Source organism: Rattus rattus, chromosome 1 (genome assembly GCF_011064425.1).
Source record: "Rattus rattus isolate New Zealand chromosome 1, Rrattus_CSIRO_v1, whole genome shotgun sequence".
NCBI classification, from domain to species: Eukaryota; Metazoa; Chordata; class Mammalia; order Rodentia; family Muridae; genus Rattus; species Rattus rattus.
In genome coordinates, this window is record NC_046154.1 from 233,467,298 (window position 1) to 233,491,573 (window position 24,276).

Here is a 24,276-nt window from a genome sequence, read left to right on the forward strand (position 1 = left end):
CCTAACATTTGACTGAGACGCCAAGCAATCTGAAGGAGACCTGAGGACTTTTTTTCTTAGTGATTCTTTATTTATAAGGTAGGCAGAAGCAACTGTTACAATGTAGAAGGGAGACACATTACACGCTGTTATCTATACAAGTTTCAAACAAAAACTGCACAGGGAGAGGTCAACTCTCAATACAAACTAGCAACTAAACCACAATAATTTACCTTTAGAAAGGGTTTGTTTTCAGCTGTGACACTGCTTTTACAATGTGCAAAAACACAAACAGAACTACCCAAGGTGTTTGTCACATTCTTTCTACATTGAATTTGGCAACAGTTTATATTAACTTTATTCAGATTATACTAACGTTTAAAAACTAAACAAGTGAGAAGCTGTACCAAGGTACAGTTACACCCATTCCTTTCAAAGGTTTAAAATACCACTTGTCTCTATTAGAATGACCTCGCAGCGATTTCTGCATCTGCAAAAACCATCTCAAGCATCATATGCACAATGCATCAGCTACTTTGAGTCATCAAGGTTGGTGGGCTAAACCCAGGCACTACTGTTTGCTTATAGTCTGTAAAAGGAGCTTGTTTTTCAAAGAAAAGAGCTTAAGTCATCTCTAATAATCATGCCTTTGCTTTAAAGCCATAACATAAAATGTCCTTTGAGCAATCACAGCAGTGTTAAATGTTAATATATAGAACAATGACTAGAGGAACGTTACTCTCACATCCAATGTGGCTATGTGTTAAAGTATAAGATTATGTCATCAGAGGCTAGAGCCAACCGAGATCTGCAGAGCACACAGGACCCCCCTTTTTCTTGCCCAAATTTCAAACGTGCACTATCAGTTACTGAACTGCTGAGGGCCTTGCCTTCTTAACAGCGGTCTTTAAATGTGAGCTCTTGGGATCTACAAATCTCTGTTGACTTTAGGGATGGGCGTTGTAACAAATTTAACTTCCACTTAAAAAAAAGACATTCATCTTTAAACAAAGAAAAGACGTTGCCTGACTTGAAATCAGGCTCCCAGTTGACAGTAAATAAATCCTTTTCGCTCCGGTGTTTAGAAGCCAATCAACTGCCCTTATTTAAGGAAGGGAAGAAAAACAAGCCCCCAGATTGGTAAGCACATTGGCAGAATTGCTAGACTCCAAGCTGGTTACCCTTGATAAATCTGTTTGAATTTTTTTTTTCTTCAAAATATCTGGGCTTTTCAACGCACCCAGCCTGCTGGGCACAGTTAAGTAAAAGGCATCTTCTATATCTAAGAATTCCCTGCTATTACTTTAAAATGTTTTAACGTTTTCTGAATTGCCTTACCCCTCTGGATGTATCTGGATTCAGTGGAAGTGAGTATAAGAGACGAGAAAGTAAGGAAGGGACTATGTCTACCCGTGGCAGCAGCATGCGCAGGACTGGATGTGGGTGCCGTGTGTGCGGTCGAGAGGAATGCTGGGAGAAAGGATGTCCTTAAAAACCTTACAGAAACAAACACTGCAATCTAGTATGGCTTAATCAGATGCGTTAACCATGAAGCTACTGGAAATTCAACCTACGAGGCTACTCTTAAATGTAACAGGATTGGCTATGTTGACAGTGTGCCCCTCCCCCAGCCCTCCCCCCAATCCCAACACAGTCCATCCACCACGTCCAGGTTTACTTCTCTGCATATTGCTCAACTGTTATCTGCATTTCTCCTCCAGAACACAGTATATGTGAATGAGGCGTTTACCTCTTATCCGTTGTGTTTATCCATTAAAATAACTTGATTTGCTTCTAAACTAGACTACAGTGCATCTACAGAGCGTGAGTGAGGGAAGAAAGAAAAAGAACTAAGTAAGTAAGTAACCCTTCTGTGAAATGACCCCAAGGCTCCCTGTCCCAACCCACCCCTCCCCTTTATGCTTTTAAAATTTTACAAAGACCTGTAAAAAAGTTAAATGGAATTTGGCACCTTCAGAAAAATCAAAAGGGAAACTAAGGTTAAAATATGCAGAAAGAAATCGTCAATATTTACAAATTAAAAGATCAAGATTATGTCAATTACATATGTTGCTTTTAGTTCTTATCTAAAGATGTTGAATACTTTGAAAAGAGCAGAATTCCGAATTGCCTACAAAATCTTTTGCTTGATTATAGACTGGAATGGATCAAGACAAATTAGGCTTTATTAATTAGAGTTCGTTCCCACTGGCAGCATTTCCTGGGAACTATGAGAACCTAAGAGAATCGAGGGGCTGAGCGATCGTTGGTGGTCGTCTTCTTCAGCTTCACCCCCCTCCGGATGGCGTTCAGCATGTCTTCTCCCTGAGGGCTTTCCCTTGGGCTCAGGTCTGCTGGGTCACTCTCTGAAATCGGGCCTGGGGAGACACTGGTGCTTGAGGGATCTCTTTCCTGGTCTTCAGCCTCGCTCTCTGGAATCGCCTGTCTGTGCTCCTCAGGTATACTGGGCTTTGGGCCTGGAAGTGGAGGGTTGATCGGCGCATGGCCACTCCACAAGGAAGAGGGTATATTGCTGACACCCTGGGGTCCCTCCCCCACAGATGGAGACTCAGGGCTGTGCTCACCCCTCTCCTCTGGCCCATCTGGAGGGGATGGCAAAACCCCAGGGAGGTCTGGGACAGTTGGGGTTTTGACAGGGATCACTGGTGTCTTGATAGGAATAGGACCAGCTCCAATGGTCCCCCGGCGAACAGAAGGCTTGGTGGAAGGGGTCCTTCGGATGGTCGCAACCCCTGGTGTGACCATAGCAGGTCCAAGAGTGGTGGGAAGGCCAGCCGTTGAGGCCGGACGCTTGGCTTGGAACATCCGCCTGTAAGACTGGCTGATGTCACTGTTCCTTGGAATGGTGGAGGACTTGTCAAATTCCTGCTGCTCTGCCTCCTGGTCACCACTTACAGAGAAATAATCGTAATCTGAAACTGAGGATAGGATTTGATTAGATGGTCTAGGTCCCAGGCAACAGCTCTTCTCTTCCCATGCCATGGTAAGAGGATGGGAATCACTCTCCCCTGCCAAAACACTGCCCTTTGCTCTGTTCACTAATCTACCACAGCACGGAACTGTGAGGTGGGGAGAACCCTAGACTACCGAGCTGTGACAAAGCTGCTGCCAAGGACCTCTGGTCCACAATTAGCCATGAGAAAAGTCACCCAGCAGTGTTGGCTTTACCATCTCCTTGATAACAGCTCAAGTGAGGGCTAGAGAGGAATGGAGTTCCTGAAAACCAAGTACAAAGTCGTGTTCACACCCGCTTTAATACGGCACTGTGCATATCTCAGGGCAGCGAGGGAGGGGACGCTTTTAGTAAACACCGAGGGGCCAAGTGTCTGAACAGCAGGCCAACTGAAACTGGAGGCTTGAGGCTAGGTAATTCTTTCTTAGGGTGAGGTCTGGAGGGCTAGTGTGTCAGAGGGTAGCATAACTCCCAGCATCCTAGCTTCTAGACACCAGTAGTATCCCTGCAGTTCTGACTACTAACGATATGTCTGGACTGCTGAACGTCCCTGAGGGAGTGGGAGGGCGTGCCTTTACTTGAGATTCACTGACTCAGATCTTAAATAGCTTGTGGGTTACAGGCAGCCTTTAGCCAACCATCCCACAGTGATTCTCGCTGTCAGATGCCTGCTTTCCCTGCCCGGTATGTATGGTGATGAGGGAGGAAGGGAAGGTGCCCACCTCAGACTAGATTAAGAACGTAAGGGCTGGATTCCATCTTTTAGACTGGAGTTGTATGGATTTGGTCAAGGTACCGAGCCTCAGTGTCCGCATTTGTAAAATGGGGATAAATAAATCTCCCTCGAATGTGAAGATTAAAAGGAAAAAGAGGTGCTTCATACAAAGGGCCAAGCAACCACAAAACTGTTAAGCCTCATTCTGGGCTGGGGAGCATCAGGCACGGAGGGTGAGAAATGAGCAAAATTTGCTTATGCTTGGGGTCACCTGCCAACTATAGATCACTGCCCCCGAGGCACCCAGAGATGACAGAGATTCCAAAGCCCATCTGTAGCAGGAGTTACGCTGTGGTTAGAACAGCCGCGGCTCTCTGCCTCCTCACCTGGAGCCGCCCGGAAAGCCGGACAGCAAGCTGGGCGCCTCGTACCTTGGGAGGGGATGGTATCCTCCGAGCAGCACGGGGTGGTGGTCTGAGTGCTATAGCCGCTGGAGCACTGTAGTGAGTCCCGGCTGCTCCTCTGCGCATCCAGCTGGAGGCCCCGTGACAGGGCGAGGGCCAGCTCATCACAGGCCTCCATATCCTCGCCAGGCTGCAGGATGGGGGACATGTAAACTCAAAGAGACCAGAGCCATGACATACCCCAGTTTTAGGTGGAACCCCAGATCACCCCTGTGAGCACCACGTCAGTAGTCGGTGGTGGCTGCTTCGACCTGCATATTTCTCATGCAGGAACTAGAGAGTTGAACATGTCTCTCCTCCTGTCCTTTACACGTTGTGGAGCTGGGGAAGAAGAATGGCAATCCACCCCTCGGCTGCTAGGCTGTGTGGACCCCGAGTACAGGCCATGGTCCCTGGTCCCCATTTTGGCCTAACTGTGAATCCCACCAGATAGAGAGAACTGGCATAATCACCCTGGGGGCGGCTGACACGGTCATGCTCCTGGGTCTCTGTGCCTCTTCAGCAGCTGCAGGTGGACCTGCTGTGGCCGTGGGGCCTCCCCCACTGGAGTCCGCCTCGCGCTTCTCTTTGCGGCGCTGGAGAGTGTTCACCAGTGGCTGGTCGTAGGGTCCTGGCTTTGCCCAGTCCTGAGTAGAACAGTGTAGTCAGGAGCCATGGCCCCAACCCAGAGAGAAGGCTACAGCCGTCCATTCACAGCTGCCCACACAAGGCAGCTCTAGCAGGCGCTCGCTAGCCCCTAGCCATTCTGTCTGCTCACACTAACTTAGCACCACCCCCGCCACCCCCTACCCCCACCCCTGCCTCCACCAGAACCTTCTCCTCGTCCCTGCCCGGAGATTAAAAACTCTCAACAACTGGGTAAGCAGAAGCTACCTGACAGGTGGTCACTATATACTAGAGCATCAGCCAGGAGAGAGGGAGAGAGAGAGAGAGAAGGAGCCTGGCCAGTCCTTCTGCTGGAAGGGACTCCACTCCCTCTCTGAGAGAGGCTGATTGATTTAGTCAAGGCTAAGTGGCCACCAGGGGGCCCTAGCGCACCACCAGCCATCCGTGGTACAGGGAGGGCTCTGGGATCTATCTGCAGCAGGGTTTTGTGAGATGAGGTTATAAGCTGCTCAAAATACTGGCAGCCCCAGGGACTGACTTACCATCCTGGAGCCTCAACCACCCTGGTGGAAATCACTTAAAAGTTTGGTTTTTATATTGAAACAAGTGTGCTTTAACATAAAACAATCAAAAGCAAAGTTCACATACTTCTGAGTGAGGGCATAATGATCCCATGCATACTCCGGGCTGCCGTTCTGTTACTGCCCCAGGACTGTCAGGGGACAAGTTGGGCATATGGCCAAGGAGGACAGAATGGGCTCTGATAAAACACTGCAGGTGGCCCAGGAGGGAAGGAAGCCACCCAGCAGGCTCCACTCAGACACAGAGCCTAGCAGTGTCCTTGATCTCTAGTCTCCAGCGCTAAAGTTTCCTAAAGGAAGACTCAGGTTTCTGTTCCATGTGGAAAATATCTCTAGCTGTTTTTTTGGTGCCCCCTCTGGGGAGAGGGAGCTTTCTGAGGAAGAAGGGTTGTGGGGAAGAAGGCAGAGTGTGAAAGTACGGGTAGAGTGGAGGGGACGATGGTAGGTGGAGGGGAGGATGGTAGAACATTAGAGGGGTGAGCCCAGAAGCAATGAGAGAGGGAGGAAAGGAAGGAGGGAGGGAGGGAGGGAGGGAGGGAGAGAGGAGGGGAGACACAAACCTTCCAGCTAGGGATCTGAGATGACGGGAACATGCCGGGCCCAATGGTGTAATAATGAGCGTAGTCAGGAAGGTGGATAGAGGTGACCCGAGGGAGCAGGCGGGAGGCAGGCAGGCAATGAGGGAAAGGGCCTGCACCCACGGGCCCTGCATGGGACTCACTTGATAAACTATAGTGAGAAAACCCATTAGACAACTGGAAACAAAAACAAAAAAGGGGAGGAGAAAAGGAAAAAAATTAATATAACAGGATGAGTGTTGAGGTACAAGATGGCATTGACACCGAGGGCACGGGGAAACCCGAATATTTACAAATAAAATCAACACTGGTGCTCTTCTGCCTGTGAATGATACTCAACACAGGAGGAGAGCCAGGGTGCAAAGAACCCAGTAAGTGCTCAGTCAGGGGAATATCCGCCCTGTGCTTTAGAGCAGTCTGGGAATCGACCATGGTCCTTAATTTGTAATGTTGCTGGTGTTTTTAATTTTTTTGTAAACCAGTGAAGCCTGATTTCACAGCACTAGGGAACAGACTCATCAAGTTATGCAAATCAGGGCATTTGGAGGTGTTCATTCTAGGTTTCCCAATGGGCACGCTGCCCAGGAGCAGGCTCTGCATCGAGCTTAGGGATGGGGGTGCAAACTCAAAGGCGGGAAAGCGCGCGACCTCCGACACAGTGAGATGTCACATCCAACAGTCTTGTGGGATGTTCGAGAGGAAGAAGGGAGAAAGGATGAACACAGACCCTGTCTTGGGCAGGAAGCCTTCACATCTCCAAATCCCCCAGACCCCTTTCCTCTCTCCCTCACAGACCACGTCATTAGGCAGCTAGGGAGCCCTCCACCTATCCAGGCCCTATCCCAAAGAGGAGCTTTTGGAGCAGATCCTGAGTTTCCAGGTTCCTACAGCTGTGATGGCTGTGTGTGCAGCAGGCAGGCAGGGGCAGGTCAGAAAGAACAGCCCACTGTGACTGCAACCCTGGCCGGTCACCTTGTCTGTGGACACCCAGGCGCCCATGGTGGAGCCTGAGCTGACTGAGGTGGGGGAGCTGCACTCGCTCACTGACTGGCAGGTTTCCGATGCTTCTGAGGAGGCTGAGCTGGATGAGTTCTGCAGTGGGGAAGAGCCACACGAGGGGACCAACAAACCAAACCATGGGCCATCAGAAATCATAATTAAAATAAAGGAGGAAGGACGGGGCGGGAAGGGCATGTACAGAAAGGGAGACGGAGACAGACACATACACAGAAGAGGGGGGTGAGAGAAGCAGACAGTGAGTTAAGGTTTATTTTTCACCCACACAGATTTTAAGAAAGCGATGTGAGACCTGGCCAAGCTCTGGTCCTGCTGCATATAGAGCCTGCAGACATTAGCTGGCCCTTGTGCCTGACAGAGCAATACTGGGTCATCACACTGGGCCTCCTGGCAAGCTCTGCGCTTTTAGCCGGGATAGACCTCGTAGGTCCACAGGCATTGTACATTGCACCAATCTGTCCCTAGGCAAGCAGTGGCTGAAGGATGCTTCTAATTCCTAGCTTCTTATTGGGTCCAGCACTGCATCTGTTCCATATAGTGGCCAGTCTTAAAGACACATTGAGGTTCTCTGTCTGGACGGTGACTTGGGAGATTCTGAGCAGGGAAGCCGGTGATGAGCCGGTGATATTAACACCTCAGGATGAAGCATCTGGAGAGGACCAGATGTGGGGAACGGGTGCCAGAGCTGGTGGCACTAGGCCCAAGTGCCTGACAGTCCCTGGCCCCCTTCTGACACTCTGCTAATAGTAGGGACTACTCTGCTTTTATGGTCACTGGTATACCTCAATTTGGTGGCCTGGTGTGATAGTTTTAATGAGATTGGGCTTTTGTGTTTGAATCTAATCTTTGCTATAGGGAATGTCACTGGGGACAGGCTCTGAGGTTTCAAAAGCCCACGTCATTCCCCGTTAGCCCTCTCCGCTTCATGACACAAAGCTTCTTGCTCCAAGTTCCTCACTACTACCTACAAACTCTAGCTCCATTTTGATTACATAAACCAGGTCCTTCCACACTATGCGTGCCTGGATTAACCATCACAGAGGCCAGATTCAAGTTTCTATCCCTTTCTCCCATCTCAAAAGGATTCCTGTAAGGGACTGAGGCTTAGCTTCCCCTCCTGGAAGGGCAAAGCACCAAATGCTTGGCCATGATCAGAAATGTAAAGGGTTGAATAATGCTTTCTCTCTACCACTCCCCAGCTGTGGAACTGTGCACTTCACCTTGAGAACCAGATCAACAGTATCTATCTACACCAAGGGGAGGTGGAACCCTCTGGCTGGTGTGATGTGGAAACTGCCTTACAAGTTCCACTTGATTGCGAGCAGCTGTGCTGTCTGAAAAAGAATAATTCTCTTTTCAATTCCGCAGCATCTTTTGGCTTATTATAACTACCCTAAGGCTGGGGGTGGGAGACAGCGGTCGGTCATTTGCCTGTGAGAGACCCTGGCTGGATTCCATACCCAGCACCAACAAAACATACAGAGAACTGCTTTGTGTGTGTGTGTGTGTGTGTGTGTGTGTGAGAGAGAGAGAGAGAGAGAGAGAGAGAGAGAGAGAACACACCATGGGTTCCACATCCAGCACCAAACACACACACAGAAAGCCTCCTGCTATGTGTGTGTGTGAAGCAGCCAGAGGGTAGTGTTGGTGTCTCCCTTTTCTGCTGTTCCCCTGCTTTTTTGAGACAAGGTCTCTCACCAAACCCAGAAATCACTGATGGGCCACATTAACTGGCCAGCAGCCCTGAGGCTCACTGAGGTGAGAGGCCACCTCACCGGTTAAGTGTTGAAAATTCAAACTTTGCCTCTGAGTGTCAGGCACTCTCCCTACCCCACAAACTCTACTCTTGGGAACTATCCAGGCAGGTACAGGCGTCCAGACTTCAGAAACCCCCAAACTTCACCACCTTTTGCTCTCCTAGACACCACTGGGGCAAAAATCATACTTGGGCCGCCAACAGAAACATGAGAAGAGGGAACCCTTGTCAGCAAGGGTTATCGGGGTACAATACTGTGTTAGTTCTCAATCCATTAGAGACAGAGCTAGACCCCACACTCCAATGGCCTTTAAGGAAGCAGTGGTTCCGGCCCCCTTCTGACCACATGCAGCTTGGTAGGAGCACAGCAGGCATAGTTTAGTGAAGCACATCATAGGGATGGCGGCCCTGGGGCCAAGCCAAGGCAACCAAACTGAGACAAGAACAGGTAAATGCAGCTCTCTCAGGCCCAAGCCTTTTTGTGCAAATTTGCATCTCTAAGGGGGAAAAACAGAGGGGAGAGGGAGACCACCATACCTCACACAGCTAAATAATGCTCTAAATAGGAGGTTCTGCCCTTGCTAACCTTGGCTCTGCTAACCAGGTGCTCTGGCTCAGCCTCCCCACGCAGCAGGTGGCGCTGTGGGGCCCAATCGATGGTGGCTCCGATCACCCTGCCATTGGGGTACACTGTCCTAATTACGTGTTGAACCAAAGCTGACCAACTGGCCCTAAGCAACAGGCACCCCAAGGATTCTATACACCAGCAACACACACAAGGGGCACCCAATGCCTGGTCTAGCTTGGCGAGCGCCATCCAAACTACAGTATGTGGAGAGGTGGCCATCTTTCCTTCTCCTGGGATCAAAGTGCCAACAGAGTTCTCCACAGGGGCTCTAACATCAGCACAGCTGATGACAGGGAATTGAGAGTGGGGAGATCACTGTTCATCGACAGGGTCTCTGTCACTGGGGAAAACCTGAGATGACGTGAGGAGGGGGTGTCCCCATTGCAGGGCAAAGCATCACACCAACCTGGGTACTTACAAGAATGCAGGAGATAGACCCAGTCTCTTTGAGGCTACCTACCTAGAAGTGACAGCTTGCCAGACCAACATGGTATTTGTAACTACTGCTGGTGTTGAGATGGGCTTCCAGCCCAACTTAGACACTCTCTCCCTTTGGAGGTCTATCTTAGATGACCCATCAGGTCAGGGCACCCTGTGTGCCTGCTGCTCTCTGGGTCAAGAGCATCCTTACCTGGTTGGCAGCCTCAGGTGGCATGGGAGAGGGGGACTTGGACTGGAAGGCGTCCTGGGATATGAATCCTGAGTCGTGGGAGGACACGCTGGACAGCCTCACAGGGGCCTGCTGGGCCAGGTTGGAGCTGCGATATCGGTAATGCGAGCTGGGGGAATGCGAATGGGAACCGCTGGACCGTGAGTCACTGCTGTTGACACTGTTCAGGCTGCTGTAAGGGACAAGCAGAGGGGGCAGGTATGGAGAGGAGGGGGCAGTAGTGAGAAGAAGAGGGCAATGGACAACAAGGGGCAGCCGTGAGCAAAGGCTCAAGAAAATGTCAGCTCCTTGCCCAGAAGAAGCATACAAACTCAGGACATGTTGTCAAAGACCAAATAATGAATTGTTCTTTTAGGTGACTAGCAAGAGAGCTAGGTTTCGGGTCTCTGAGGTTACAAGGTGGCAGTCTTAGTAAGCAAGTCTATAATTTTTTACAAACACGCAGAGCCCGACTCTACTGTGCCACCTACACAACGAAACTGCAGGACTCACGCTTGTGATATAAAGACAGAAGTGGGGATAATCTCTGCTACCTGCAGCAATAACCCACTAGGTCTACAGCAGGGACTACCTGGGTCCAGATGAGCAGAGGTCACACAGCTTAATAGAACTGGCAGACACCCTATACTTAAGGTGGAGTCCCTCTTAAGGTGGATTCCATCCACCAAAGTATATGGGCCAATCAACGAGTGGGGACTGAGTGCCAGCCCTATGTATTTTATTAACAGAGCTGGTGGAGCTGACTATTGGCTCTCCTCCTTCATGGGTGTTCCCTGATAAAACACGTGTGGGCTAGGTGTAACAGCATGGGCAGCTTTCAATGAGGAGAGCCAGTCAATGCTAAGCTGCTCACTTCTAAGGTGAACCAGTAAGTAGGAAGTGGAACAACGTCTCACACCCTAGAAGTGCTCTACCCGCACTCCTTTGAAAAGCTGGAAAGATGAGTGGAGACCCTGGTCCAGGCAAGCAGAGCTAAAATGTGAAAGGCAGTTACAAAAACCCAGCCTGTAGCAGCCTGGGGAGGCCTCAGGGTTTGCAGACTTTTGGCTTCTGTTTTAAAGCTGATGGGGTAGGGGAGCGCACTGTGTGGCTGGCTGATGCTAAGATGACTTGAGGTGAGCTCTGTCAGACACAGGTGAGCACAGCAGAGAGAACAAACAGCTGCTGAGGATGTGTGCACCACGGCGGGATAAATGCTGCGATTTTAGCCAGAAGATGGCATTTGGGGACTGAAAGGAAAGCTCACAGCAACTGCGCTCTCAACGGCTCCTGTCAGTGTAACTGAATAAGGTCAGGAGGAGAAGGCAGGGTAGCTTGTTCTGCGCTAACGAGACGGACCTTGCTAAGCCACTGGGGAAAAAAAACAGGACTTTCCACCATTCAGTAAACGCAGAGCCCATTAAAGGTGGCAAGAAACCAAGCAACGTCTTTGGGGAACATTCGAGGACACAGACTCCTGACTGGAACTGCCTGCCACATACACACCCGACAAGCTTCAGGGTGGAACTAAGCACAGCGGGACGCTGGGCCACATCTCCCTAACAGCCTGAGCTGACCTCCTGCCCCCTCCTCTCCAGGCTCCTTCCCAGCCATCTGGTTTTGCAACGGTGAGTCAAACGCCTGGCAGCAGGGGTAGTGCTGCACTAAGGCAGGAAGCCATGCCAGGCGATGCACCTTTCAAGAACAGAGTAAACCTTTCCCCTCCACAGACCAAGAACAGCTGCCTCGTCCTGTAGGCCCCAGGGCCATTCCAGATGCTTCTGTACCCCACAGGTAACAGCGTGAGCAGGCGTGTGGGGTGGGAGACACCAAACGAGAACTGCGTGGACTTCCCAAGTACAGCCACTTCGGCTCCTGTTGCAACCACGGTTGGATCAACCTCTTTAAAAGGACAGACGAGGGCCTGCTGGTGGAACACTGTGGGGTGGGGTGGGGTGCCAGGGACAGACTAAAAAGTGATACATCCTTTGCCTTACTATTTCCTATTTCAAGCGGGCCCCTTTTCGACATACAGCCTGGCTCTCCGTCACACTCACGTAAATATGTCATGGAAAGCATCAGGAGCCCTGAGGCTCACTCACCTGCAGACACTTGACTTTCTGGACATGGTTGTGCTGGGGGAAGAAGGTGGCGTCTGATAGGACCAGCTGTAATCAGAACCTTTCAAGTCCAGAATCACCTGAAGGGACAGAGAGGCTGCGTGAGGGACGATGACAGGGGCATCGTCCACACACATCTCCATGTGTACCACGCAATCAAAACGCAACCCTCCCAGAGGCAGAATTAAAAGAGAAAATGCACGTTTCAACTGAAGGGCCACACTACAGATTCTTCAGTGTCACGGTCCTTCAAGACCAGCAAGAAACCGAAGTTAGTGGGGAGGGGAGTTAGAAGAGGAAAACCATGGAAGACCAGGAGAAGGAGATAATTACAGGATGGATTAACAACCCCTAAAAGCTATTTTTAATGCGGGCTGACCTCAGCGGTATTTCCAGCCTGCAGCTCCGTAAAGACAATAATGGTTTTAGAGCTCGCTGACTGCACCTTAACCACCTGATGCTCAGCTGACACTTGGGTCCTATTTGGCCAGGGCTAGAAGCCTGAAAACCTCCCAGGATAAGAGTGAGCCGATGCTATCACAATTATTTCTGTGTGTCGCCCTTGTGACAAGAGACACTGAGTGCTCTCTTTAACAGGCACTCCACTAATGTCTACTTATAGAGTCAACACATACTCGAGTTTAATACAAAATCTCATAGACGGAAAACCACAAAGCTTCCAAATTGAGTTTCTCAGACAACTGTCCAAGCGGACAGTAAGAAGCGCCTGCAGAGGGCTCAAATCAGATGTGACTGGCCAGTTGCTCCCCCAAACATGACTCTTCCCCCTTGATGGAGTGTGGTGGTTTGTATAAGCTTGGCCCAGGGAGTGGCACCATTAGGAGGTGTAGCCTTGTTGGAGTGGGTGTGTCGGTGTGGGCATAGGCTTTTTGTGTCATAGCTGTCTGGAAGTCAGTATTTTCCTAGCAGCCTCCAGATGAAGGTGTAGAACTCTTGGTTCCTCCTGCACCATGCCTGCCTGGATGCTGCCACGTTCCCACCTTGACGGTCATGAACTGAACCTGTGAACCTGTAGGCCAGCCCAATTAAATGTTGTCCTTTATAAGACTTGCCTTGGTCATGGTGTCTGTTCATAGCAGTAAAACCCTAACGAAGACACACAGTACTGTCACACAAATACGTCATCTTTTCCTCAGACGGGAAAGGTTCTCATGAACGACTTGATTAGCTCCAGAGAGGGTTGCAAACCATCATAACAGAATGACATATGGGGTCCTTTGATAGTTCACGGCTCAGAGAGGATGAACCTAGATCTTGGTCATGGATCACCTGACTCAACCTAGTGTCATCGCTTATTAGAGCGATGGTCAAGGGCCCTGGCCTCTCAGGACCCCAGCATCTTCTCCCGTAATAGTGAAGGCGAACAACGGCGATTCACATGAAAACGAGGCATAACCTAGGGGCTGACCACAGTGAGGATGTGAGCGCCACGGTCGCCCATGGGTGTAATTTCAGATACATCAGTACCCCAAGGACGACCAGAACCCTGAATTCCGTATCTTTCTTTGGCTTGGCCCACAGTTCCTACCTGTTCACTCGAGGAGGGCAGTTTGTGAGGGTCCATGGTCAGGCTCTTCAGGTCTTCTGATATGGTCTGAAGGTGGGTAATTTCTCCCAACATGGAAATCTCTTCCTCCTAAAGGGGAGCAATTAGTGTACACCATCACTCGGAGTCCCTCACTGGCTTATTCCAACACACTTCTGCCTGGGTCACTCCGAGGCATCTTCAGTCTTTCATGAAAGGCGTTTGAGACAGGAATGTAAGCTAATAGTGACATGTGTGTAAAATGGTAGTCATGGAGTGGCCTCGTTCTGGGGACAGTGGAGAGACACGAGCATCCTTACAATGCTTGGCACTTCCAGCCTTACTCAGTGGGAAGGCCTGCCCATGGTCTTTCCAGGGATCCTTCCATGGGCTGAGGTAGCCCCGGGTGACCGAAATGCCGTAGGGATATTTGGGTTCAGATCTTAATGACAGAATTGTGTGTTCGACAGAGCTAACTGTCCCCTTTTCTTGCCCCCTGCCCCATCTTAAGAACTGGCAAGCAGGATGGATGCATGGACTGCGGACATTTCAGTCGCCTTCCCAAGTGCTAGTGGGAACAGAGGGCACAGGGACAGACCGAGGGAACAACTCAAATCTGACAATTCCGCTCGGGTGGAGAGACGTGTACCAGAGCCCCCTGCAGCCTCTGAGAGTGGCTGCTGCAAACTCAGCTACAGCTCAGGGTTTACTTAGAAATTAAGTGGGAGCTGGACCACCGAGACTTCCTGGGGCTTAAGACAAGATGCATGGGGTCCCAGGCTTAGAGTTTGAGATTCAGTGAGCCTCAGAGCGTTTGTATGTAGTTGACAGATGCTGGTGCTGCCCTGGAACTTTACCTGAAGATCCTTTCAGTGCCGCTTTGTTTATTGGTTTTCTGAGGGGGGGAGAGATGTGAGTATTGAGAGTGAGTCTCTCTCTGTAGCTCAAGGTAACCTAGAACTTACTGCATAGCGCTGGCTGGCCTGAAATTAAATTCACAGTAATCCTCTTACATCAGCCTCCACAGTGCTGGGACCACAGGCTTGTGCTTCCATGCCAGATATGCTCTACCTTAACTCAGTTTAAATACAAAAAAGAAAAAACAATCAAGTAGGACAAGCATTGCTACAAACTGTGGATGAGGAATGGGCCGCATGGACATCAGCTCCTTGCTGAGAATCTAATATACAGACATGTTTCCCACCATCCAGATTCAAGGCAGCAATAGGTGGCTGTCAGTAGGCTGGCGGATGCAAAAATCAAGAAGGAAAGCCCTCCGCACTCACAGTTCAAGCCTTCGAGAGGTTTCCATCGACTTACAATCACTGGCCGCAGCATAGAAATGAAGGTGCAGAACCGGCCACGTTCTTCAATCAGTGCTTTGCGCACAGCCTGCTTTTCTGTTTCCTCCAGGAGGAGATATTTATCGTTGACATCCTGGAGAGCGCTGTCCAACTGAGGCTGGATGTCACCTCTCCCTGTGAACAGAACAAGGCTGTACAGTCAGCTTGCTGAAATGTCAACTTCGAGAATAAATTTTCTTCTTTGAAGTCCTTAGTGGAGGCAAAGAGACCTTTTCCAGGACTTAAAAAAACATTAGTTACTCATCGCTCCAAAAAGACTGAAAGCGGCTGCTTTTCTAGGAGCACCTACTTACAGTTTCTGACACCTGAGGGCATATTTGTTTATATGGCTGATTTGCCATGGAGGAGCATCTCCTGGGATGACTCCTAGCATTCATGCCTTGTGCAAGCCTGCAGATCCTGTGCCAGCAAACCTCGGGACAGAGCTACAGCATTCCTTTCTCCAGTGGAAGCCACTGGGGATGGGAAGCAAGGTGAGAGGCTAGGGATGCTTCCAAAAATGGATACAAGCTGGCTTTGTCAGGTCCACCTCAATCAAAGAGCCTTTGTTTGGGTACAAGTCTCAGTCCCTGAAGACAAAGGTAGGTGTTATTCTGCCCTGGGACCTGGGAATCCTTGGCAGTTAGTCTAACTCCCCGGTGGAGGGCTCCAAAGCCCTTCCTGTAGAAGGAGCTTAGTAACCAGATGTGTATAGTTAGGTCTTTGTTGGTGACAAAATGAACAAAGCTATAATGAGAGGAGCCACATTATTTACTTATTTGGCCACACCACCAGACTCTAGTTATCCAAATACCACTTTACTGTTTCAGATAGAGTAGAAAGCAGTTAAACGACTCTAGGACAGGAATAGCTGTCGGCGTAAATAAAGTTTTATTAGAACACGGCCATACCTACTCATTTACAAATGTGTCCCAGAGACCAAAAATATTTGACCTTTTGCAGAATTGGTCCTGCTGCACTAGTCTAGATCTGACTTGTTGCTGGGGACCACCAGGGTCACACACAGGACACTAGCTCTTAAGTTTCTACACTGGACCTTTGACAAATAGGCTTTACCTACATTTGAGCCAGAGAAAGAATTTCTAAGCTCCTGCAGGGCAAGGTTTTAGCCTTTCCCTCATATCCCTCAGAGTATCCACATGTGTACAGGGCAAGCACTACGTTAGCACTTACTTCATAATTTTAAAAACAGTCAGAACTGGAAGGGGTATTAGGGTTATCCTAACTGTTCAGGTTGACGAGGAGATCAAAGCTTAGAGAAGTTAAAGATTCATCCAAGGTAGAGATCAGAGCTAAGGCCCTGACAGCCTGACTCCCTGAGCCCTTGACCTATCCTCTCTGTCCACCGTCTCAGGCTGAGTGATGAACTCAGTCGCCATGCAGGCAGCTGCTGGGTCCATTCCCATGGCCGCCCCCTTACAAACAACATGAGAGACAGCAAATGCAGCCCATCATTTGGTGCAGAGAAAGGCAAGGCCAGAGAAGCCTGCCTGGTTGCAGGAATATGTCCTGTACCTTCTCTCATATGCGGAAGATGCTGAATCTGGACCAAAATGCTTAATAGAACTTCATAAAACTCTAGACTTACTAAAAGTCCAAGAGAAGAGTAGCCGTGTTTTGGCAAGAAAGAGCCATTTGTACAGGGACGTCCTAAATTAGTGCATGATGGGAAAATCGTGTACAGTGAAAACGCACCCTTGAAAATACTTCCAATGAGCAACAAGCTCAGTGTTCACGGTTTTGTACATAAACGGCCTCCACTAGCTCAAGAATGTAGCATAAGGCACAGACAACGCAGAGCATCTGAGAGCATAAGTGGCTGCCCCCAACAGTCACCTTACGACAAACCTGCTTCTTAAGGAATTTCCCATATTCTTGTGGTGACCACTCACCCAGTCTTCCACTTAGTCACTACCTGTCCCTCCAGAGGATCCTCTGCCTTCACTGAGGGCACAGGGAACCAGGCATCCAGCCTGAACCGTGAAGTCAGTCTCCCATCCTCTCCCGGGATGTTCCACTGAAAGCTCTCCCTCTCACGGACACCTACCCCGCTGGGGCCAAACTCAAGGAGGGAAAGCAGGAACCATCAATGCTCTGACAACTACAGATTTCCTCTGTTTGTGGTGAAGTGCTGACTCGTGCAAACAAGCCCACGTCCGCCATACAACCCGCTGAGAGCAGAGCTCAGAAGCTCGTGGACGCCCGCTTTCTCTCTGGGCTGCACAACACAGGGATGGTGGGAACAGTAGGGCCTTTCCTTTGTCACTCAGTATGCTCTACACTGTCTTAGCAGCGAAACACACCAGACCAGACCATTCTTAACTTGGGGGACTGGGGAGCCAGGTGGAAGGGGGGTGGGAGGAGCTAGAGCTCGCTGCAAGAGAAAGAGGATCCATGTGTGAGTTTTAACCACACATACCTTAGTATGTTTTAATTACAGAAAAAAATCTATTTTTAGTTTTCTAAAGATTTATTTATTTCATTGTATGTATATGAGAATTTTGCCAGCATGTATGTGTGTGCACCATATACATACAATACCCATTCAGGACAGAAGAGGAAGTCAGGATCCCTGGAACTGGAGTGAGTGTTGACGTGGGCTGCCTTGTGGGTTCTGGGAACAGAATCACACCCTCTGCTGACCCATGTCTCCAGCTTTTATGGTAGATAAACTTTAAAATAACAGACTAGGGATGAGGGAATGGCTCAGAAATTAAAGTGCTCATCCCCCAAGCAAGATTGGAGTTCAAATCCCCGATAGGTCACTTGAATGCTGGGTGGGCAGGGCAGCCCACCTCTAGCCCCAGCCTCAGAAGGTGGAGACGGGATCCAAAGCAAGCTGTCCAGTAAGACTAACCATGGGGACTGGCTCTGGGTTTGACTGAGGAGCCCTGCTTCAAGAGTATGGTGGGAAAGCGATCAGAAAGAGTTCCAAAGTCCATACACATGTGCCTGTGCACATGCATGAATATATGCACACCACACACACACACACACACACACACACACACACGAAAAGAAAAAAAAGTCTGCAATTGTAAAGTTTCATTTTTTTTCTTCGTGTCACAAGTTGTAACACATGTGTCTAGCTGTAATTAGTAACACCCTTTTGTACCAGATGTCATGGCATGGGCCTTCAATCCTCTCAAGGCCAACCTAGGTGTGACTGCTATTCCTGGTTGTCAACTTGACACATCTGGAATGACCTACAATCCAGAAATGGAGGGCACACCTGTGATCCTGATCTTGAGGCTGAAGGCAGGGTTTCTGACCCAGATCTTGACATCGGATTACACATCTTTTAATCCACATCTTGAGGCACAGTGGCCATGAAAAGTTTAGGCCTAGGCAAGGTAGTACATGCACGCCTTTAATACCGGGAGACTGAGGCAAGCAGATCTCTGAGTTCAAGGTCAGCCTGGGACTGAACAACTACTAGATTCTTCCCATTCACAGCTGCCCATTGTTGGGTTAGGTGGGCTGCAGACTGTAAGTTGTTACAATAAATTCCCTTAATATTTAGAGACATTCCATAAGTTCTGTGACTCTAGAGAAGACTGACTAATGCACCGGGTTACATACTGAGACCTTATCCCAAAAACAAAACAAAACAAAACAAAAAAATGCTTTAAAAATAATAAGAAAGCAAAATGAGTGTATGATCAAATTGGTAAATACATATATATCTAAATTACTCTATGATTATAGTGAAATTATGTTAAATATGTATTATAATTAGAGGGCTTTAAAATTACAGCATTCTAAAGTATGAGCTGTAAAGATTGCTCTAATTATGGTTATGGTGGGAAATTTTTTTCTATTTAGGATCTATCAAACCAAAACACAATGATTATTTTTTAAATTCTCTAACATACCATACAATTATATTTATTTTACACACATGGTATATATATTATACATTTATATGTATATATAAAACATTTATTCTTATATATGATATATAAAGCATTTGTATATAACACACTAACACACACACACACACACACACACACACACACACACACACACACACAACTGCTGAAGAAATTGTTTCAAGTCCCAGTGGGACATAGAGACTATGGTCATCTCTGAGCTCCACAAACCCTAAACTGTATTAAGGCTGTCTCTTGGCATCACCAGGGACTGGCTGCAACACCTCTCCTTATGTGACCAAGTCCCTTAGTCTCTGACTGAAATGATTAGACCCCCATTCTCCTATATACTTCATCGTCTCTAGATTACACATCATCCCTAAAGCACATGTGGTAGCAACAGTTAGTGAATTAGGAGATAAGAAAAGGTGAATCTTAACAATCTTAACATTTCCACTGTGTACTGACTTGGAATCCGCAAGTACAGAGGGTTAATCTGCAAAAGCCCCTCATGTCCCTCCTCTCAGCGCTGCTGAGGGATGTACACTGCCTCCTTACCCCTTTATGGGTTTGTTAAAAGACATATTTATTTTTATTCTGTATGAGTGTTTGGTCCACATGTATGTCTGTGCTCCATTTGCATGCAGTGCCTGGCAGAGGCCAGAAGAGGGCACTGGAAATCACAGAAGGCTGTGAGCCACCATGTGGGTGACAGGAATTGAATCTGAGTCCTCTGTAAGAGGAGCTGGTGCTCTTAACTGCCAAGTCCTCTTTCCGCAAGGCACTGACCACTCTCTCTCCCACACAAACTCCATCCCCTTGTCTCACTTCTGTTCCCTCCACGCTGGCTGGGCCACCAAGATCTCTGAAAGCTGCAAAAGCTTCTATAGTCTCTCCAGTCCCCTGGAGCCAGCCTGCTCAGAACAGCCTGAGTTGCTTTTGCAAGGCAAGTATTGCAGTCTTTCTCAGTAGCTCTGGCTGCTCTTGAGAAAAGTCAACATCAGATGTCCCAGATCCTAAACAAAGGTGGCCCTGCAAGGCTGGAAAGGGTCACTTCTGTCCTCTCACAAGCCCCGCCTTCTCCTGACACTCATTCCTTCTTCTCAGGGCTGGGCATTCCACTTCCTCTTCCCCCGCTGCTTTGCCCTGTATCCCTCATTAATTCTCCAGTCTTTAGGCACTGTCCCCATAGGATTCTTCTTGCCCTCAGAAGTTCTTGATCCTTGTCCTCCAGCACGGGGCTCTCCTTCAGATTTTCTGTATCACCTCCCCTTAGTCATTTATTAACTTGAGCTCAGTCCACCCTGCCCGTAGGAGAACCAGGGCAGATCTATGATTTTGCCAGTTGTAGTGTCTCAATTTTGCACACTTGCCTGGAAGTCTGTAGATTCTCAAGAAGCTCCAAAGGAATGAGACATCAACAGAGTAACTTCATTGAGTTTACTCAAGTAGCCCAACCATCACGCCCTAGATGGCCTAACAGACAGGAGATTCTAGGACCAAGCAGAGGCCAAATGGACAGCTTGGATGCGCTAAATGGCTTTCCAGACAAAGTTCCCAGCAAAGGACTAACTGCATTTGACCTTTTTTTTTTTTTTTTGTACATTATAAATCACCCCAGCCTCAAGACAACCCCCAGAGCCCCGACCTCCTCTACATTCCAGGTCTTGATTTTACTCATGCACGGGAATTCTGAACACTAGTCAGGAGCCCCTTAGGAGTCCTCTGTGGGCAATCATGGCTACTTTTTTCAGAAAAACTCCTGGGCTACCACACTACAATAAATGGAAGGCACATCGTAAGCCAAAGGAGGAAGGAGCTAAGCATTGGGTTTGGGATTAAGCAGGGAGAATCTACAAAGCTCTCTGGAAATCTCAGCATTTACAATGTGTCTTCCTTCTTTACATAAACACTGAAGGCAGGGATTAGTAGAGTTTTCATGGGGAAAATGGAACAAAGTGTCTTGCACTGGGCCAGAATCACCAGTGCTGAGCTACAGACAACACGGCAAGGCTTTCTGTCTTCTCTGTCAGAAACCCAGACCCACCGTGACGTGATTCCTGGTCACGGCTCTTCAACAAAGCAGCTAGACCCAAAGGCCAGGTGATCAGGGTGACCTGGGACGGCCCATGCCCCACACTGCAGCCCACAATGCACACAGGAGGCTCATGAGACCGTGAAGAATAAATAACCCAGGCCGAATGGGTCACTGGGTACTGACAAGATGGCCGAGGGCCTTGCTTTTTCCCCGAGACCGATGCTGAAGAAGCCACCAGAATCCTACAAACTACTTTCCTTTCATCCTGATACACAGAGGCGCTGATCCTGATCCCTACCCCTCATGAACCAGACCACCTTAGCTCATAACCCACAGTGGCCGCAGGCCGTCCTTTTCCTCTCTTGCAGTGATCCAGAAAAATCCTGGTCCATCTAACGACTGGCAGCAACAGAATGCAGGATATAAACCGAGGGTAAAAATACTGAAGTGGACAAGCAAGGTGACACTGGGAATTTACATTTCTAAAGAGAGTCGTCCTTACCACCCTACACCAAGTCACCACCTACACCCAATGCTCATCAGCAGGTTTGATGACTGCCCAAAGAAAACGTGCCTAAAGGAAGAAGGAAGGCTACACGGAGGGACCATGGAGAATCCGAGCAGAACCTAGCAGCCATTAGATCCAACCCTTCTACGTAATAAGACACCCATTAGGTATAAATGACGACATGGGAATGTGGGCCAAGCCAGCTTTCAGCTACAGACTCCCCTGTGCTCAACCCCTCATTCTTGTGAACACTCACAGTTCACTCACCCACCCTTCTCTCCACTGTCACAAGCTCTCTAGATGCTGCTGCTCCTTCCTGGAAGCCCAGACAATTCCTTCTCCACACACCCAGATACCTCCCCTCCATGGCAGGCTGGACCACAGAGACCACGGTTTGTAAGATGTTACTTCGCTGGAGTTTCTTAGAAAATAACACATACTCAACTTGATCTTCATCCCAGTTCCTAGCACGGAGCTTCGAAAACCCTTGGAGTTCCTGAATGATAGGTGATGTGGGTGTGGGAAAGAGGGCTCAGCCTGAGGGGGGTGCCTGCCAGGAAAATCAGCTACTTCACTGGAAGGTTGGATCACTGAGCTCTAACCCTGACCTCAGGAAAGGAAGGGCTAAAAGAATGAGTTCAGTCAACAATGCTCAATCCCACCCACATAATCAAGTTTCCCCAAATCTCCACAACCCCTCGGGACCATCTTAGCTTGTGAATATACTGAGGAGCTTGGATGAGACAACCTAGAGGTTTTGTGGCCACTCTCTTACCAGCCCCACCTATTATCCCCTGCACTTAGGCTGTTTGTTTTTCCACAGTCAACTGCCCGGAGCAGAGTGTTTCTCTGTGGGTAACTGCCCCATTCAGCAGTCTTTTGGTCTTTCCTTGGTTCTATGCCCACGACACTGTGACTGACTCACAGAGCTCTGTGGCTTTGCCTAGGGACATACCTGCACAAGACAGGGGACTAACAGGGGTTGCAGAGATGCACCCCCTCACCCCAACTACGTGAGCAGAATCTCAGAACACAAAGCCAGAAGGGTGGGTGGTTTTCATCCATTCCAAACTTACCTCGTATCAATTCGAACAAATAAAACGCAGTTTGCCCCATGCACCGATTACACCTTGATGATCAATCAAAAAAGAACCATGCGCTGTGATTCAGTTCATGGGAAATACCCAGGAGAGGAAACCCCAAAGACTGAGAGCAGGAGAGTGCTTTTCAAAGTGGGAAGCCAGAGAAGGGTAGCAGAGCAGTGACAGCGCAAAGGTATGAGGTGTCTGTGGGGTGGATAAAACTGTCCTGAATCAGATAGTGGGGTTGGCTGCACAAACACTGCGAATATAAAAAAGCCACTGAGAGAGAATCTAAAACGATAACTACGCTTCATACATTTTTATTGTTATAAGCCTAAATATGGCTGTGTCATGCCTTTCTTCTTTCCAAAGGTTAACTAAAAATCTGTTTGCTGTATGATTTCATAGTCATAATACTGAGGCCAGGAAGGGATTATCTTTTCTTAAATTAGGAAATGACTGACCCCACCACTGCACAAGGAAAGAGAGGCGACACTGTGTCCTGAACAAGAGCCAACCAGCCAAGACCCCCTGTCAAAGGAGACCCCTGGATGGAGATTGTAGATTACAGAATCCAAGGTAAATACTTCCCGGGAGCTCAGAGAACAGTGGGACACAAGAGAGCCACAAGGACAGGATGCTTTTCCAAGGTGGCATCAAAGCGACTGGCAGTGTAGTCCCTGATCACCCACGGTAAGGTTCATGTTCAACCAAGAAAATCACTTTGAGAATTGAATTTAAAGACACGAAACTTTAGAAAAGAAGCATTTTACAAACTGCCGAAGTAAGAAATACGTCTGCTCTTGCTCTTGCGGGTGAGATGACTGGTTGAGGAGAGCCGTAGAGCTTGTACAGACAAGCGTGGACACTCTGCAGGCTTTGCAATGCCAAATCTGCCTTAAGAGTCCTTCCGAGGTGCTATTTAGTGTCACGTTCGTGTTGCATGTGGAATCAACAAATATGTTCATATCTACTCAGGTACATAGACATAGATATAGAAATGTACTGACTTCCTTTGCACGCATGCATTTAAAGAACGTGGTATTTTCTTTCTCTGAGAACCTGATACTGACTTGTGAACACAAAACAGCTCATAGAATGTGGTGCTAGCAGTGTCAGTGAACAATGGCCTAAACAAGGAAATGATTAAAGTGTGCACGCACACACGCGCGCGCGCGCACACACACACACACACACAAATGATTTCCTTAAAATTATGGAAAATTACGTAGGCACGAGTGATTATTCTGAGCCAGCAGGAAATAGGGATGGCTAGCATAGGTCCGAACAACAGTGAAAAGCCCACAGTAAGGACCACGGCGTACCCAGCCACCAGAGATTTGCAGTGTACACTTACCCTGAGCGTCCACTGGCAAGGGCGCACGGAGAGGAAGTACAGGATACACATTTGACACAGAAAGGAAAACACAAGGTCAAAGTGGTATCTGAGCTGCGCCTGCCTAACCTTTGGCTCATGTGTGACAGCCGCTGGCCAGCACGCTCACATTCATGAGAAGATCCACCTCTAAGCTCCCCCTCCTGCCTAATATTCCTCTCGTCTTGGTCATTCCTCCTCGCCTTGTACTTGGTAATCGCCACCACTAGAGGATAAGAGAGAATAATACGAACCCAGAAGAAGCCATTTAAATAGATGCCTTAGCAAGAAAACCTTTTGAACATGATTTATTATAACTTGGGGGTGGAGGGATCTATAGAGTCCTAACATCACAGTGGGATGAAAGCATAAAAATTTAGAAGTCTAAAGTCTTAATATAATAGTAAACGTTCTACTGATGTGG

General features: G+C 48.6%; 1 protein-coding gene across 9 annotated transcripts in view; it reads right to left on the reverse strand.

Moving 5' to 3' along the window:
• Positions 1–48: 48 nt before the first annotated feature.
• Positions 49–24,276, reverse strand: part of Mtss1 (MTSS I-BAR domain containing 1) — a 139,300-nt gene continuing 115,072 nt past the window's right edge. Inside the window, exons 7-16 of one of the 9 annotated variants that reach the window (XM_032915856.1) lie at positions 23,835–23,846; positions 14,934–15,091; positions 13,617–13,724; positions 12,050–12,147; positions 9,930–10,140; positions 5,880–6,074; positions 4,585–4,758; positions 4,055–4,262; positions 2,565–2,918; positions 49–2,456 (exon numbers count right to left, since the gene is read on the reverse strand). In XM_032915856.1, coding sequence (XP_032771747.1) covers positions 2,218–2,456; positions 2,565–2,918; positions 4,055–4,262; positions 4,585–4,758; positions 5,880–6,074; positions 9,930–10,140; positions 12,050–12,147; positions 13,617–13,724; positions 14,934–15,091; positions 23,835–23,846 — 1,757 coding nt within the window. In that variant the 3' untranslated portion in view covers positions 49–2,217. Of the gene's footprint in view, positions 2,919–4,054; positions 4,263–4,584; positions 4,759–5,879; positions 6,075–6,869; positions 6,990–9,929; positions 10,141–12,049; positions 12,148–13,616; positions 13,725–14,933; positions 15,092–23,834; positions 23,847–24,276 lie in introns of all 9 variants that reach the window. The other 8 variants (XM_032915810.1, XM_032915823.1, XM_032915837.1 and 5 more) reach the window with 8 other exon arrangements.